Genomic DNA, 16,608 nt, shown 5'->3' on the forward strand with positions numbered 1-16,608 from the left:
CATTCTGAATCTGCATGGGGTTACGAATTGATTGAGAAATGTTAGGTTGAGTACCACACGCCAGGATCCGTCCTTCTTCCCCACTAAGAAGAAGACTTGAGTAGAGCCCTGAGTAACACTCCTCTAAAGGCATTTCTTCTATCGCTGAGATGTCTAGCAAGTGGCGAATCTCGTTGGACACTACCAGGAACTTCACAGTGGAACTGGGTACTGGAGAAGGAAGGAACCTGGCTGGCGGATACTACAATAGTTCTATCTTGTACCACTCGCAGAACTCATTTGTCCTGACTGGTTTCTCTCCATCGGTGGGAAAACTGACTTAACCTTCCTCCCACCGATGGCAGCCGAGCTGAGTCAGAAACTTTGCTGATTCTGAAGCCCTGGGCGCCCTTGACTGGGAAAGTTATGGGAGAATGATTATTGTGGAGATTTTTGTTGGAACCTTGATCTGTTCCATGCAAGGCGGGTATTTCTGAAATCACGTCCTCTCTCATTAGATCTGAAAGCACATAAATTGTGTGGAGACTGGAAGGAACCGGGGGGGGGTGCCTATATAAGAGCCTGTCATGCCTCTGTTGTGATGGCATGGTCTTTTTCTTGTTTTTAGACTCTACTAAGACCTCCTTTAGTGCCACATTCCCAAATAGCTTTGAACCAGAGAAAGGGAATGAAGCCAAATTTGCTCTAGACGAGGCATCAGCATCCCAGTGAGAAAGCCATAGGTGCCTACGAGCAACTACCGCTGCCGCCATGACCCTGCATGAGAACAGGGTGGAATCCACAGTAGCATCTTCAATAAACATTAAGGATCTGGAAATCTTCAGCAAGGTTTTCCTCAGCCTTACCGGGTCTTGATTTGCATTGTCTAATAGGTCCTCTACCCACAACAGGGTCGCTCTGGCAAAAACAGACGCAGACGCTCTGACCACCAGTGTGTTAGCCTCATGTGATCATTTAAGGGCTAACTCTGACCAACGTTCATTAGGGTCCTTCAGTTGTGTGTCCCCGTCCCGGGGAAGCAAAGCATGTGAAAGCAGAGCAGAAATAGGGCCATCCACTGCTGGGGTGTGAAGCTACTCCGTAACATCAGCTTCTAACAAATAAAACTTGTTGGCATAATTAATTCCCTTTTTGCACTGAAGGGGGGTGTCCCGTTCTGTTTCATTAATGCCTTAACTGAGGCTGGTAAAGGAATACATCTACTCGCCCTCGTAGTAGCAGGTAAGGCCACAGCACTCTTAGAGGGAGGCTGCTGTAGTTGCTGTTGCTCAGGTGTCAAATCAAGGACAGCCAATACCTTGGCCACAAGAGGGAGAAATATAAATCTATAAACAGCCTGGAAGAAACCAAGTCCTCATGACCTGAGCCCTCACTCCATTCACCTTCGTCCCATAAATGTTCCCCTTCCACATCAGGAAGACGACAGTCATCCTGTAAGAGATGGGAAGGAGGTATAGCAGAGCACAGCCCTCTGGCAGCTCCAAAGAGAGTTGGTGATGCTCTAGCATCTTGGTACTGACAGCCTGCCAATCTCTTTGCTAAAGAGGAGTCTGGTTGCCTTACACCCTGGCCAGGAGAATGTGGACGTTTTGATGCTTCCCCCCAGGCTAGTTCAGCAGCCAAATCACCTACCATGGTGTTCTTGAGCTGCTGAAACACCTCTGGCGTAAAGAGCCCAGACAGTGGGTTTTGCAAGTGTGGTTGCTGCAAGAGCAAATTGCGGGGTGCAGGAAAACCCAGTGGTACTGCCCCATCAGGAATTGATGGCATCATCTCATCTTCCTCAGAGGACAGGGATTCCACATTTTGAGCAACGCTTGAGGTAAAGCATGGAGGATCTGGGGATTGAATCTGCTTGCCTGCTTCCAACGGTCCCATAGCAGGGGCTACCGCTCCCCTTCGGAATAAAAACGTGGCACTTTGTGCCTCTGAGTGCTGACTAACGGCGGGGGCTACCTCTCCCCTATCAGAGTACCGTTCCCCTGTCATCAGTTATAGCGGTTGAATTTCCCTCAGGGCAAATAGAAGCTACCACTTCCTTATGCCTGGCTATGGCAGGGGCATCCCCTGCCTTAGTTAGGGACAGATCCATGGAGGCTGCCGCCTCCCTATGCCTGGCCATGGCATTGGTTTCTACTGCCTTAGGTAGGGATTGATCCACAGAGGCTACCGCCCCCTATCTCCAGAGCTAGCGGGCGGGCAATGATCCGTAGCGTCCAAAATGGCAGGCATTGTTGGCGGCAATGCATTCAAAATGGCGGGCGCTGCTGAAGAGCCGTTTGCCAAAGCTTGCCTCAGGTCTGAAACACTCAGTTGCTCCGATAATAACATCACCGTCGCGGTCTCACCCGCGCATGGACAGTTGACTGCCCCGTAGCTAGAAGGGCCTGCTTGAGCGGTCTCACCAGAAACTGAAGTGGGTTTCCGAAGAGACTTCAGAGAGAGTTTTGATGAGTGGGCATCGGTCGCAGCCACAGCAGAGCCGTTGCCTGACTTTTTAAAATACTTTTTCTTTACAGCCTTCTCCATACTAAACTAACAAACTTTTTTTAAAAAAACAGGACACAAATGGAAATAAAGAGGAGAGGTCAGAACAAAGGGACTAAGCGACAAAGGTAATAACTAAGAAGAAATAACACCAAACAGTAAAGAGAGATCTCACGAAAGGATGCACTCTGAGCTGAGACAGGAAACGAACTGAGCTCAGCATGAGGGGAGGAGCAGTGTTTGCTGAGGCGTTTCCTGTCTCTGGGTTGTAGGCGGAGCTACACTACTCGTTTGGAGACCTCTGTCATTCATGAGAGAATACTGTTAGAGCCGTGACAGAGCTGATTATTCAACCGCAGTAAAGAGACAGAGTTGGCCAAAGGATTATGTGCTCCTGCCATGCAGCCCCTCCCTAGGCTGAACTAAGTGCAAGGTTGCTTTAAACTGCTTAAAAGCGGAGAACTCAATCAGCTTTGTCTGCAGGTTAAAGTCATTTGTTGAGCACATTCTCTAAGGCAGGGAGTGGGAATTTGTTCCTAGCTGCTGAATCGAGGCCGAGAGGCCTACCCCATTATGTCTGCGCCAGGCCTTTATCTTGTTAAAGCATCCTAGTTACAGGAAGTCTTAAAATTCCACACTCATTTCCATCCCTTTTGTGGTTTGCACCTGTAAGAGGTAGGTATCATTCTTGCCAAGCAGAGCAATGACATATGTAACGCATCAACTCTGAATACTCTGCAGAAGATTTTACATGTGCGTTGCTTCACATTATCCATGAAAGATGACAATCTTCAAGTAACTGAAGCCGAAATAGTTGGAGCATCTCACAAGCTTTACCTGTAAATCTATTTTCCAGTCTATACCAAGAATGGCCTTTTGCATGGTTTCCTGTATTTTGTGCAACATAAAAGCAGCAACAAATGTCAAAGCGTGAGAGTCACACAGTCATAGATGTAACAGGTTCAAAAATGAGGACTGTGCAGGCTTCCTCGTGGCAGCACCTCCCCTTACTGATAAAAGGGAAAGGAGAGAGAATTTGTTGCGGGAAGGGGGCATGTGCAATCCTATGGCAGATTCACATAGGCACCAGTCAATTCTGCTATACCTCTTTTAGCTGTTGTATCAAGAGGTAACGTACGTTACGCAGGCAGTGTAGGAATTGCTGCAGAGCACCTCATGTTCATGCGCCTTGGACAATGCTCCAGGCCATGCGAGAGCCTCCTCTCACACCAATCTCCTCCCTCTTGTGAGGAATGGAAGTAGCATGCTTTCCTCCTACACAGTTCCAAGGTTTCTGACATTACCCAAGCTACAGGACAAAGAACTATGCTGAAGAGGCTCTCAAGCTGCTAACATAATGTGAGGAGGAGTCCTGGGTGGTGGTAACAGTTAATTTAAGACAAAGTGGGAAACTATAGGGCAGGGGTGGGGAACCAGGTTGCCTCCAGAGACTGTTGGGCCCCCAGCTCCCATCAGCCTCAGCTAGGAAAGCCAAAAGTCATGGAGAGCAATAGTCCAGCAATATCTGGAAGGCACAAGTTCCTCATCTCTGCTTTAGAGAGTAGCTGCAGCCTGCCTCTAGCATACCAAACAGCAACTAATCCTGGATACAACTTGTTTGCCTTGATTAACTCACTACAGAGTGGTGACGTGTGCACGTGATCGTTCAGCTTTTGTATATAAAGTAGTGTGATCCTTACCATATCCACCAGGGCTACATAGAGGAACATGCCGGCGGTGACGGCAAAGATCCAGAGGGTGATGTTATTGGCATATTGTCCCACAGCTGTTCCTATGAGCATCCCTACATAAGCCATCATGGCTGAAAGGAGGTTGTAAACAATGGCCTGTTTCACAGTCATGCCTGCTTTCAGAAGCACAGCAAAATCACCTAAAAAGAAAGACAGAATGATCATCAAATCAGTGCTGTCAAAGAGCAGCACTGTAAAATATTTTAAAAAATATAAAAACATAATCAGCATACAGAGAAAGAAACATACAGTTGCAACATGAAATAATATTACTCTAATGGTGTTGAATAAATACCCCAGTGGGCAAAAAAGCCCCAGAAAGGCTTTTTCCATGATCACTTTCCTACAGGTAACAGCTGATGCACAAAATCTTGCCACACTATATGTGACCTGTGGGTTCCAATCTGAGAGTAAATACTCTAAATAAAATACTTCAGATCTCCCTGGGATTTTTTTTTCGAAGAATTGTGGTGATAAGATCAAGTTGGGAGTCCCATTAACAGGACAACACAGTAGCACAAGGGGAACAGTTTCCACATCTCCCGTGTCACAGGAACATAAACGCTCTTGAACTGGAACCTTATTAAATCTTCCTTCTAAAAGCACAGAAGGTAAAACACTGAGCCTAGCAAGTGTGAAAGCTTTTCAGTATCCAAATTTAACGGAATGATAATGCAATCACAAAAAATAACAAATGGCACATTTGGCCTATTCAGGGAATCTTGACTTAAAGAAATTCAAATTGTAATTCTGAGCATCATGTGCTCTCATTTTACATGAGCAAAATAGTTTGACAGGCAGACTTGAAGCCTTAGCATTTTATTTTTAAATCCTTGACTTTAATCTATTGCCATATTAATGTTAAAAATAAATTTACATATACAGAGGTTTTTGTCAATGGAAGTAAAGCCTTTCGACTGTGGTTTCAGCTCCTGAATTAAGGTGGGAACCCCAGTGGTTATCCCTGCTGCGTTATCCCTCCTTGTATTTCTATTAAGGTACCTGTCATTCATTATTGTGAATCTGGTGGCTTTATTCCACTCTAATGGCACAAAGCCTAGCATTCCAGCTGTTACTGCTGCTATGGGAAACTATGGCGGAGCTGAAAACAGTTTAGCTGCAAAATAATTTCATGCAGCAGAAATAAAAGGAGAATGAGAAGCAAAGAAGCACTGCAAAGGGGCAAAGCTGGCTGATATCCTTTAAGTCTATTACATGATCAATTCATCGCTTCCTGCAATCCCATAAGCCTTCCAGAGCAGCGAACAGAGCCTCACTAATGCATTCAGTGTGGAACTGCGCACAGGAGTGGTGAAGAAAAGCAACCAGAGAGAATGTAAAAACCTTGAAACTGAGCGCTATCCTTGAGGGCCTGAAGCACATGCGCAGACAGGAGCTTTCCATGCTCTAGGTCATGCTAAACCAGAAGCATAGGGAAACAGCTATGAGAGATGGGCTTGGTAATCAACAGGAACTGAGGAGAAGTGCCAGGTCCTTGGCGGAGAGGATACGGCATGTTAAGCTATTATAAAAACAACTGCAAAGTTTTGTTAAGAGGCATCCACCCGCAAATTCAGCCAACTATTGTCTATAGACTTTCTGACATGCAAATATCCACGGAAGTGTTCCTCAATGTCAAAATGCTTCCATGTCATAAAATACCATCCATGGTCTGGTTCACATAGTTCCCTGTGAGCCGCCACCACACTGCACAGGCCTCCAGGTCTGCACAGAAGCATCTGTCAGACCTAGCCATTTCCAATGACCCCTCCCCCCTTTCCAATGAGCTCTCGTTGTAGTGCCTATTGCTACATCACCCGATATGTTCTGCACAGTTTGGCCTACACAAACAATTACATCTATTAATATGGCCACTTTTCATTCACAGAAGCATGCACAGCTGACATCAGATTAACTGATTACCCAATTCATGGGGAAGCTCATGACAAAATACTGCTATGGATGTACTAATTCCTCCAGTCAAACCAGCACTGAAAGCTGCTCCTGCAGGGAGGGGTGGAGAGAAAACAAAACAAAAGAACAGTTATTTCAGATTGGTTATTTTTAAGCAAATCCATCAACAAAGGCAATAAATGAGAGCTTTCTTTGTCCTAAGATTTTGTAATAAAACACTAGGAACTGTGTTTTGAATGCCTGTTTTTAAATGTTCTGTCCTATGTGTAAGCAATATTGCGTATATGCACCCAGTAAAAGGACCTACATTGAATTAGGAAATGGGGAAAATACGAACATCCTTTAGAGATGAGAACATCAGGAGAGGCATGCTCTGCTCTTTGACCCTTTCCTCCCTCATGTAAAATCCATTCTTATGCCAGCTCACACCTTGCAGCGCAATCCTGTACATGCCTACTCAGGACTGAGACCAATTGAGTTCAATGAGGTTTATTTCCAGTAAGTGGCCCTAGGATTGCAGCTTTAGTAACTTATCCTTATGACATTAACCAAAAGCAATACTCTTGTTGATCCTTTCAAGGTGTTAGACCAAGGAGGCATTAAACTGTTAACATCTAAGAACAACCACTACCACCTTCTCCACATATATTGGTATTGCTAAACATAGCAACTGAAACAGAATGCCTCTCCTGACAATTTGGGATATACAGCAAGGAAGATTAAGAGTCAAGGTGTTTTGCACCGTCTGGGACACCAGACTGGGGTGCTAAGGCACACCACAAAACAGTCACTTGGTCCGGTTGCCTGCCACAGATAAGAATTGCAAGGAAGGTTTTGCAAATTGAAAGTGGGGCTGGGTTATGTGTCTGTTTTGCTTTCCGGTCATCAACGTACCACAAATGATTTACGTAAGTATGTGTAGGCGGCGGGCTAATAAAATGTGGTGTTGTTACTTTTGTGGACTTATTTTCGAAGCTGGCTTAAGGTTCCTCTCCCTACAGCCCACAAAAGGCTAGATTTATCAAGGCCCTACCTATGCAGCCACACTTCTGGGGCTGGGAGAACCAGCAGGACATTCCAACGTGCCACCACGCTGTACAGTCAATGAAGGTGCCTTTCTTTGGCAACAGTCAAGAGAAATTAGCAGGAATATTCCATCTTGCTCCTCATCAAAAACACACACAACCAGTCTCAGAGAGGGACAGTGGCACTTCTTAAAAGAGGCCTTCTACCCAATGACACAGCAGCAGTCTTAATCCAACAGGCAAGAGAAGCTTTCCCTCCGGCCAAGGCTGCACCTTTTATGTTCCAGAACTGTAAGTAACTGCAAAAATGTTTTCAGGCAGACACTGAAGACAGTAAAGTTTTTTCCATGAAGGTCCTGCTAGACCAAAAGGAGCAGCTGTGGATCCATCCAGAGGCATATCTACCTTCTGCTGTTTCCCCCAAAGAGACTCTCTCCTTCCCTTTTTCCAGTAAAGCTCTCCTTTCCTTTCCTCCCTAATGTAAAAAGCCTGCTTTATTTTTTAAAAAAATTGAACAGAACCTATTAGGTACTAATAATCATACTATCACACTACTGTATTTTATGCTGGATAGTTAGCTACAAAAAACACACCCCAAACACACTTCGTGTTTGTTTGTTTTTTAACTTACCAATAGCCAAACCATCGCTAAAATTGTGAATACCATCTCCCATTATTACCATCCAGGCTATGTTTGCTATTCCGGTGTCTTTCAGGTCTTTGCCAGAATGGCAGTGTCCATGAGAATGATGAGAGTGTTTGTGTGACCAAAGATGGTTGTGCTTCCTTACTGCAGTCGTATCCTCTCGATGGTTGCTTTCATGCTCCACATCGGGGAGATCGCTGTCTTGGACAACACGGGAGACGTCATTATGAGAGTGGAGCATACTGTTTTCCTCCTCTATGGAGAGGAAGGTCTTCGGCAGGGAGTCAAGCTGGCCGTCTAGGTCAGTTAGTTCGGTTTCATTGAGTCGATCGTCAGATAAAACAGAATCATCTGCTCCTGTGTTGAATGAGCCAAAGAAACAAGGTGTGGTAATTAGGGGTAACAATGGTGTATTAATCAGGACAGAGGTGCTGCCAATACTTACCTGGAACACTAATCATGGACACCAGATGATAAAAAAGCACTGTTCCTGTTTCACCTTTAAACACTGTACTGTTTGAAAGTCAGCAGTGACAGCAATGGAACAATGCTAAACGATTAGAGTAACTGCAAACTACAAATGGCAACTTTTAGCAAGGCCTATTTTAACCTTAATTTCTTGTGACAACATTGTTGTGTGTTATATGTGTGTGTGTTTGTGTGAGTGCACATACATGTCCAAAAAAAAAGCTGTATGGACTTTTTATAGTGAAAATTTATTTATTTATTTAAAATATTTCTATCCCGCCCTTCTACCCTATAATAGGGCACTCAGGGCGGCTTACAATAAAATCGAGAACATACATAATAAAACTGTGCACAATAAAAATCACAAAAACATTAAAATAAAATGCAATTAAAATACATAAATGTATATATACACACACACACATATATGCATATATAGGGAGTGGTACTGAAGGGACTACTGAGGTTAAAATTAACATAGAAGGCATAAAATCAGTGTCAGGCTCTACCCTCAGTCCCTCCCAAAGGCTCTCCGGAACAAGTTCGTTTTCGGAAGTCTCCGGAAAATCATCAAGGAGGGAGCAGAGTGAGCTGCTTGGGGTACAGTATTCCAAAGCTTGGGGGCCACAGCTGAAAAGGCTCTCTCCCACATGCCTGTCAGTCATCTTTCACTCCAGGCATGCATAGGAGACCTGAGGCTGATGATCTTAAATCCCAGACAGGTACATATGGGCGTAAGCGGTCCCTCAGGTACATTGGTCCAAGGCCGTTTAGGGCTTTAAAGGTCAGAACCAGCACTTTGAATTGGGCCTGGAAATGAAGTGGGAGCCAGTGGAGTCGATAAAGCACTGGGGTGATGTGCTCCCTGTGCCATGCTCCAGTTAACATTCTGGCTAAAAAGGTAAATAAAGCTAAAAGTGTATATGTATTTTAGGACCACCTTCTATGGGTGCACCCACGGTCTGAAGCAAGGCAAGGTGAGTGGCTACCAGGAAGAGGGGCCTACCCCAATTATGGAGTGTTCTCCCCAGAGAATGCCTATGTTTGCTGTCCTTTTCGCACCAGGCAAAGACCTCTATTTTCCTAGCCCTTCCGGACATAATTTTATTCCTTTTTATTGATTTTAATCTAGCTTTTAAGATCTTGTTACCTTGTAGTTCTTTTGTTTTAATGCTGATTTGGATCTGCTTTGCTTGAAACTTTAATTATTTTTGCATTTTATTTTTATATAAACTGCTCTGGAGATTCTTAATGAAAGATAATATACAAATTAGCCTAGCTAACGAACCCATTTTCCTACAAATTCACTTCACTAACTAACCCACTGTCCTATGCATGAACATAGAGATCACTTGCCTTCCACTGGAGTGCTGCAGCTGTGAGGTTAACTGTACACTTGGCTTTTTTCTTCTTCTTCACAGTGCATCCCAAGATCCAGCCACCTTTATTATCACCTGAAAGATGCCCAAACCAGCAGCTCTTTAAATGTTGCTGGACTACAGTTCCCATCATCCCTGACCACTGACCTTTCTGGCTGGGGCTGACGGAAGTTGAAGTACAACAACACCTGGAGGGCCACAGGTTCCCCCTCCTTGTTAATCATCTGTTTAATAATCTGCAGTTGCTCCACTCCTGATTTTGGGGGGTTATTCCCAACTTTGCCAGCACACGGTGTGGCCTTACGTTTATAATACGAAAGCGATCAAGAGTTTCAGTGCAGTCACAACACTTAACTAGGTTTAGCATTAATCATAGCCTATTGCTTGGAAGGCAAGATGAAACCATAGTGTAAATTGCTGAGCTGAGCCTTGCTCCCAGAAGGCACATAGAGGCAGACAGCAGGGAAAACGATTTGTTACTGTGCAAGCAAAGAGGCACTGGCGAAACTGCTGCTGCATAAACATTTAACCCCGGGTTGCAATCCCACAGTAAACCATGCCTGGACATTCTGTTTTGTGGCCAATCATTAACAGTGGTTGAGGAACTGAGATATAACACTTCATGGAAAAACTTTCATGAAGAAAATAAAAAACCGGCTATGTATTCTGGATACTCAAGCAAGAGTCATACTTCCATACATGTGGACCCAAACTCCACAGGGCAAATCAAAATGAATTCTGTTATTTTTAGGGTTGCAATATTGAGTCAAGAGTGCAGTTAAGATTAACTGATTAAAAAAGCTGCCCCCAATGAATTGGGCAGAAAAATAAAAAAATAAGAAAGATTACAGAATGCTTCTTTTAAAATGGTGACCTACTGTGACATGTACTTAAAAGTGGAGAAAGAATGCAAATATATGTATATTTAACTGATTTAATTAATGGGTTGGAAGTCATACGATTACTCAGCTATGATTCCTTTATCAAGTACAAGGATTTCTGCTTGCGCAAAATAACTTTCCTCCCTCTCCTCTCCTCTCCCCTTGGACACCCATCTGTCCTCCCCAGATCCGTTCTGGAGAGTTAAGAGAAGACATGGGCGAAATGCCACTGTGGAAGCAGAAATACATATACAAAAGTCACATGAAAGCATAAAGCGCAGAACAAAATCACCACAGAAGTAGTAGAACTTGGCGGAGACGCAAAATCCATTGTTAAAACCGGCTTGTCCTGCATGTTCTTGTTCTTCTTGTGAACCGCCCAGAGCGCTTCGGCTATGGGGCGGTCTATAAGTTTAATGAAATCAATAAATAAATAATAAATAAGTGGCAGCTCTAGTGATCACCAATTAAAGAAGATGTACTGACTAAGATTAATGGCTAGTACAACACTGTTGTCTTTGCACAAAGGTTGCATGAACAGAGACAGCCTGACAGCATGGTTAACGAGCAAAGTCAAGGAAGCTCTAAGAGGCAAAAAGTCTTCCTTCAGAAAATGGAAGTCTTGTCCGAATGAAGAAAATAAAAAAGAACACAAACTCTGGCAAAAGAAATGCAAGAAGACAATAAGGGATGCTAAAAAAGAATTTGAGGAGCACATTGCTAAGAACATAAAAACCAACAACAAAAAATTCTATAAATACATTCAAAGCAGGACACCATCTAGGGAGACAATTGGACCCTTGGATGATAAGGGAGTCAAAGGAGTACTAAAGAACGATAAGGAGATTGCAGAGAAGCTAAATGAATTCTTTGCATCTGTCTTCACAGTGGAAGATATAGGGCAGATCCCTGAACCTGAACTAACATTTGCAGGAAGGGATTCTGAGGAACTGAGACAAATAGTGGTAACGAGAGAGGAAGTTCTAAGTTTAATGGACAATATAAAAACTGACAAATCACCGGGCCCGGATGGCATCCACCCGAGAGTTCTCAAAGAACTCAAATGTGAAATTGCTGATCTGCTAACTAAAATATGTAACTTGTCCCTTGGGTCCTCCTCCGTGCCTGAGGACTGGAAAGTGGCAAATGTAACACCAATCTTCAAAAAGGGATCCAGAGGGGATCCCGGAAATTACAGGCCAGTTAGCTTAACTTCTGTCCCTGGAAAACTGGTAGAAAGTATTATTAAAGCTAGATTAACTAAGCACATAGAAGAACAAGCCTTGCTGAAGCACAGCCAGCATGGCTTCTGCAAGGGAAAGTCCTGTCTCAGTAACCTATTAGAATTCTTTGAGAGTGTCAACAAGCATATAGATAGAGGTGATCCAGTGGACATAGTGTACTTAGACTTTCAAAAAGCGTTTGACAAGGTACGTCACCAAAGGCTTCTGAGGAAGCTTAGCAGTCATGGAATAAGAGGAGAGGTCCTCTTGTGGATAAGAAATTGGTTAAGAAGCAGAAAGCAGAGAGTAGGAATAAACGGACAGTTCTCCCAATGGAGGGCTGTAGAAAGTGGAGTCCCTCAAGGATCGGTATTGGGACCTGTACTTTTCAACTTGTTCATTAATGACCTAGAATTAGGAGTGAGCAGTGAAGTGGCCAAGTTTGCTGATGACACTAAATTGTTCAGGGTTGTTAAAACAAAAAGGGATTGCGAAGAGCTCCAAAAAGACCTCTCCAAACTGAGTGAATGGGCGGAAAAATGGCAAATGCAATTCAATATAAACAAGTGTAAAATTATGCATATTGGAGCAAAAAATCTGAATTTCACATATACGCTCATGGGGTCTGAACTGGCGGTGACCGACCAGGAGAGAGACCTCGGGGTTGTAGTGGACAGCACGATGAAAATGTTGACCCAGTGTGCGGCAGCTGTGAAAAAGGCAAATTCCATGCTAGCGATAATTAGGAAAGGTATTGAAAATAAAACAGCCGATATCATAATGCCATTGTATAAATCTATGGTGCGGCTGCATTTGGAATACTGTGTACAGTTCTGGTCGCCTCATCTCAAAAAGGATATTATAGAGTTGGAAAAGGTTCAGAAGAGGGTAACCAGAATGATCAAGGGGATGGAGCGACTCCCTTACGAGGAAAGGTTGCAGCATTTGGGGCTTTTTAGTTTAGAGAAAAGGCGGGTCAGAGGAGACATGATAGAAGTGTATAAAATTATGCATGGCACTGAGAAAGTGGATAGAGAAAAGTTCTTCTCCCTCTCTCATAATACTAGAACTCGTGGACATTCAAAGAAGCTGAATGTTGGAAGATTCAGGGCAGACAAAAGGAAGTACTTCTTTACTCAGCGCATAGTTAAACTATGGAATTTGCTCCCACAAGATGCAGTAATGGCCACCAGCTTGGACGGCTTTAAAAGAAGATTAGACAAATTCATGGAGGACAGGGCTATCAATGGCTACTAGCCATGATGGCTGTGCTCTGCCACCCTAGTCAGAGGCAGCATGCTTCTGAAAACCAGTTGCCGGAAGCCTCAGGAGGGGAGAGTGTTCTTGCACTCGGGTCCTGCTTGTGGGCTTCCCCCAGGCACCTGGTTGGCCACTGCGAGAACAGGATGCTGGACTAGATGGGCCACTGGCCTGATCCAGCAGGCTCTTCTTATGTTCTTATGTTCTTATGAATGGTTACCTGCTAGAGGCTTGAGCTGAAGCCAGTCAGCATCGGGCCTGTTTAGCTTGTGATCAGAAAGTTTCCTCCCAACCGGCGATTCATCGACCTTCTGTTTTTTCTTACACCATTTCTGTTTAGTCTGAGAGGGAGAGGGAGGGAGAGAGAGGGCAGTTAATAGTGTACTTGCAACAACAGGGATGGTAATGATGAATGGCAAAAGGCCCATTTGAACAGCCGTAAGGCACAATGAAGAACGGATGCTGTGGCTCTCTTAAAAGATACAGCCACGCGCCATTAAGGATGCTAGAACTGCTCAGCCACAGAACATTGATTCACCCACCTACGACACTGTTTCACCTAATTTTCCAAATTAACACAAACCTCTTAGCAGCAGCTATGTCACTTGCATAAGATTCCCTTTTTTAAAAAAGATGTCAAGAGGCCTACATTTTCAATATTCTCATATGCTGCTCACATGCATAAAATTGCTTCGTTATTAATCAGCACAATGCTACCCCTCCAAGGCAACTCTCTGCACATGGAGAGAATTCCCCCTACTTTTCTGTGGAAGCCTCTTAGCCCCATCCCTTGCTGGGTTTGCTACTCCTGCACTGGACACACCACAACACGTCTCTCCATTACTAATAACATGAGGTTTCTTCCATACTGCACATTCAGGTATCCATGATATCTAATGGTCTCTTCTACAAGTATTGCTGGAATCCACCTCCCATCAGCCCCAGCCACCCTGGGCAAGAGTCAGAGATTATGGGAGCTGTAGTCCTGCAATATCTGGGAAGTCCACAGATTCCTCAGCTGTGCTTTATAGGGATCTCCTCCAAACTCAAGAGCTGCGTGCATGGGACAGAGGATGGGATGCACCCTTTGTTAATCTTAGTATATAGTTCTATTGTGTTTCTCACTATGTAAGGACTGCCTTCCTCAACCTGGTGCCCTCCAAATCTTGTTGGACTATAACTCCCATAATCCCTGACCATTAGGCAAGCTGGCTGGGGTTGATAGTGTTGTAGTGCAACAAATGTCAGGTTGGGGAAGGCTAACACAGGAAAACTCTCACCGCCCCTGGTCTATGCCATTTCCCCAGTTTTCAATGGAAGTACTATTTTAAGAAATGAAAACTACAAAATCTTCTCCCAACTTAAGACAATTTTTTAAGAAAACGAACAAACACAACATGGGCTAGTCGAAGGAGGCGAAGACAACTTTGTAATGAGCCCTTCCCAACTACAGGTCTGGTGCCTTCTCGGCAAGCCGCAACAAGTTTTGCATTCAAAAGTAGCTGCCTCCAGATCCAAAAGAGGAGGCAGCAAAATGTCTGCTTAGTTTGTACTTGTATTGTCAAGGAAAGGGCATGAAAAGGTCAAAGGCAGGGCTGGAAAACTATGCCAAGTCCCTTTACACCCTTATCAATATGTTCACGCATCCGAGTGACCAAACGGCTCAGATTTTTCCCAGTTTTGGCAAAAAAACCACCAACCCATTAATTAAAAGGTTTACCTTCAAAAAGGCAAAATGTTACGTTGACCCATAACTTCATAATGCAATTAATTTGCTTTTACATAAAAAGACACCCTCTCTGGCTTCAAGGAATTGTAACATGGCAGCCTTTTTTTTTAATTAATAGCTCTTTCGGCTTGTAAAACCCATACACGCATGTAAAGACAATCCCTCCTCTCTCAAATACAATCTCTTGATGGCAGTGGTTTGGGTTTTATAGTTCCAAGTCTGCCTGATGGAGCTACTCTTCTTTTGCAAATCATCTTATGATTGCCTGAGCTTCTGACAGTCTAAATCCCAGTCCCTTTACCCTCTAGGAGAACGAATCAAGTCTGTTTGGTTTATCTACCTTACACTTCACAACACCAGACACACAACTCTTTGCTGTAGCTGCTCCTAAGCAGGCCATTTTGCTGGACAGGCCACGCAAACTTCCAGAGGTAATAAAACCAAGAGGGAACAGAGATGGAAGTCCATTTGTATGTCTTTGAGCACCATACAATCAGCCCTTGACAAGAACAAAGAACCAGACTGGGGCCTGGGAGAACATGGCACAGCCACAAATAACTAAGCAGGGTGTCCTTTGGTCACCAAGTATGAGCAGTGAAGATGAATGAGATTCTTGAAAGCTACATAAAACCGACTGGCTGCAAGATTTATCTAGGAAGGAAGCACATCTTCAATCGGTACAGAAAACTTCACAGAGTAGCCGATGTGGTGCCCTCCAGGGTTGTTGGACTCCCGTAGTCCTTGACCATTAGCCATGCAGGTTGGGACTGATGGGTGTTGGGATGCCCAGCAACCCTGGGGCTACCTCTGTCTAAGAAGTGCTCTTCAAGAGTGTGAGGCAGCCAGGCCAGGCAGGAAAATGGAGAAATCAGTAACTAGGACTTGTCCTGTTCTCCCACTGCAAGAAAGCCCCAGAATTCTACTAAATAAAAGTATCATGGAAGTCACATTATCAAATATAAAAAGTGGGAGTTGTCCCCCCACCCCTGCAAATTTGGGATACTAGCAAAAAGGCAGAGCCCCCACAGAAGTCAATGATTTAACCAGTAATTGAAAACAACCTCAAGAAAAAAGCAATATGCCTTCACCATACTTGAGTAGGATATCCTGCTCTACAAATAAAAATAATAAAAGGCTGGAAAAAGGCAGCATCATTCCAGAAACACAAACATTATTAACCTTTTATCAGAGAAAAACAAAGCCCTAAAGCAGGTTCAAATCACTTAGTAGTTTTCAAATTGTCCAGAGTTTCCATAGGAAGAGTGTTTTCATGTACTTTTGGATACTAAACGTACTGGACCTATAGTTCAGTGGAAAAGCATATGTTTTCCATGCAGTTCAAAAAACCTCAGGTCACAGAGCCAGGTAAAGTCTATGCTTCAGACCTTAGAAAGTGGCTGCAAGTCAGGGTTAAAGTTAACCGGATTTGATGAATGAGTGGTCTGACTCAGCTTAAGACAGATTCATTATATAGCCACAAGAGTGGCTGTATACTAAAGCCAGCATGGATTTTTTTGCATTCCGCAACATCATATTGAAAATACCCCCGCATGCCATTCTGCTCCTTCCCATAAACTCACTTCAAAACAAAACCTTACAAAACATAGCGTCCTGAACTCAGAAACACTCGCTTAACAATCCTCTGTGTTTTCATGGCGATACACAAAACACTCAAGAGAGAATCAAGAGTTCAAAGTGTAAACAAGAGGAAAAAAATCTAGACCTTTCTTGGACTTTTTTCTGTCAGTGGTCTCATAATTTGTTGAAATTCCTTAAAAATCAGCCATGTTCACAGAGTACCTGTAATCCTATTACTGACCTTGCTCCATACTCTGACCTTCATCT

General features: G+C 43.9%; 1 protein-coding gene across 3 annotated transcripts in view; it reads right to left on the reverse strand.

Annotated features, from left to right (window-relative positions):
• Window positions 1-16,608, reverse strand: part of SLC39A10 (solute carrier family 39 member 10) — a 73,282-nt gene that overhangs the window by 6,756 nt on the left and 49,918 nt on the right. For all 3 annotated transcript variants that reach the window (XM_061608181.1, XM_061608180.1, XM_061608182.1), the window contains exons 6-9: window positions 13,255-13,375; window positions 7,809-8,180; window positions 6,162-6,242; window positions 4,188-4,378 (exon numbers count right to left, since the gene is read on the reverse strand). In XM_061608181.1, coding sequence (XP_061464165.1) covers window positions 4,188-4,378; window positions 6,162-6,242; window positions 7,809-8,180; window positions 13,255-13,375 — 765 coding nt within the window. The remainder of the gene's footprint in view (window positions 1-4,187; window positions 4,379-6,161; window positions 6,243-7,808; window positions 8,181-13,254; window positions 13,376-16,608) is intronic.

Source organism: Rhineura floridana, chromosome 2, assembly GCF_030035675.1.
Source record: "Rhineura floridana isolate rRhiFlo1 chromosome 2, rRhiFlo1.hap2, whole genome shotgun sequence".
Classification (NCBI taxonomy): Eukaryota; Metazoa; Chordata; class Lepidosauria; order Squamata; family Rhineuridae; genus Rhineura; species Rhineura floridana.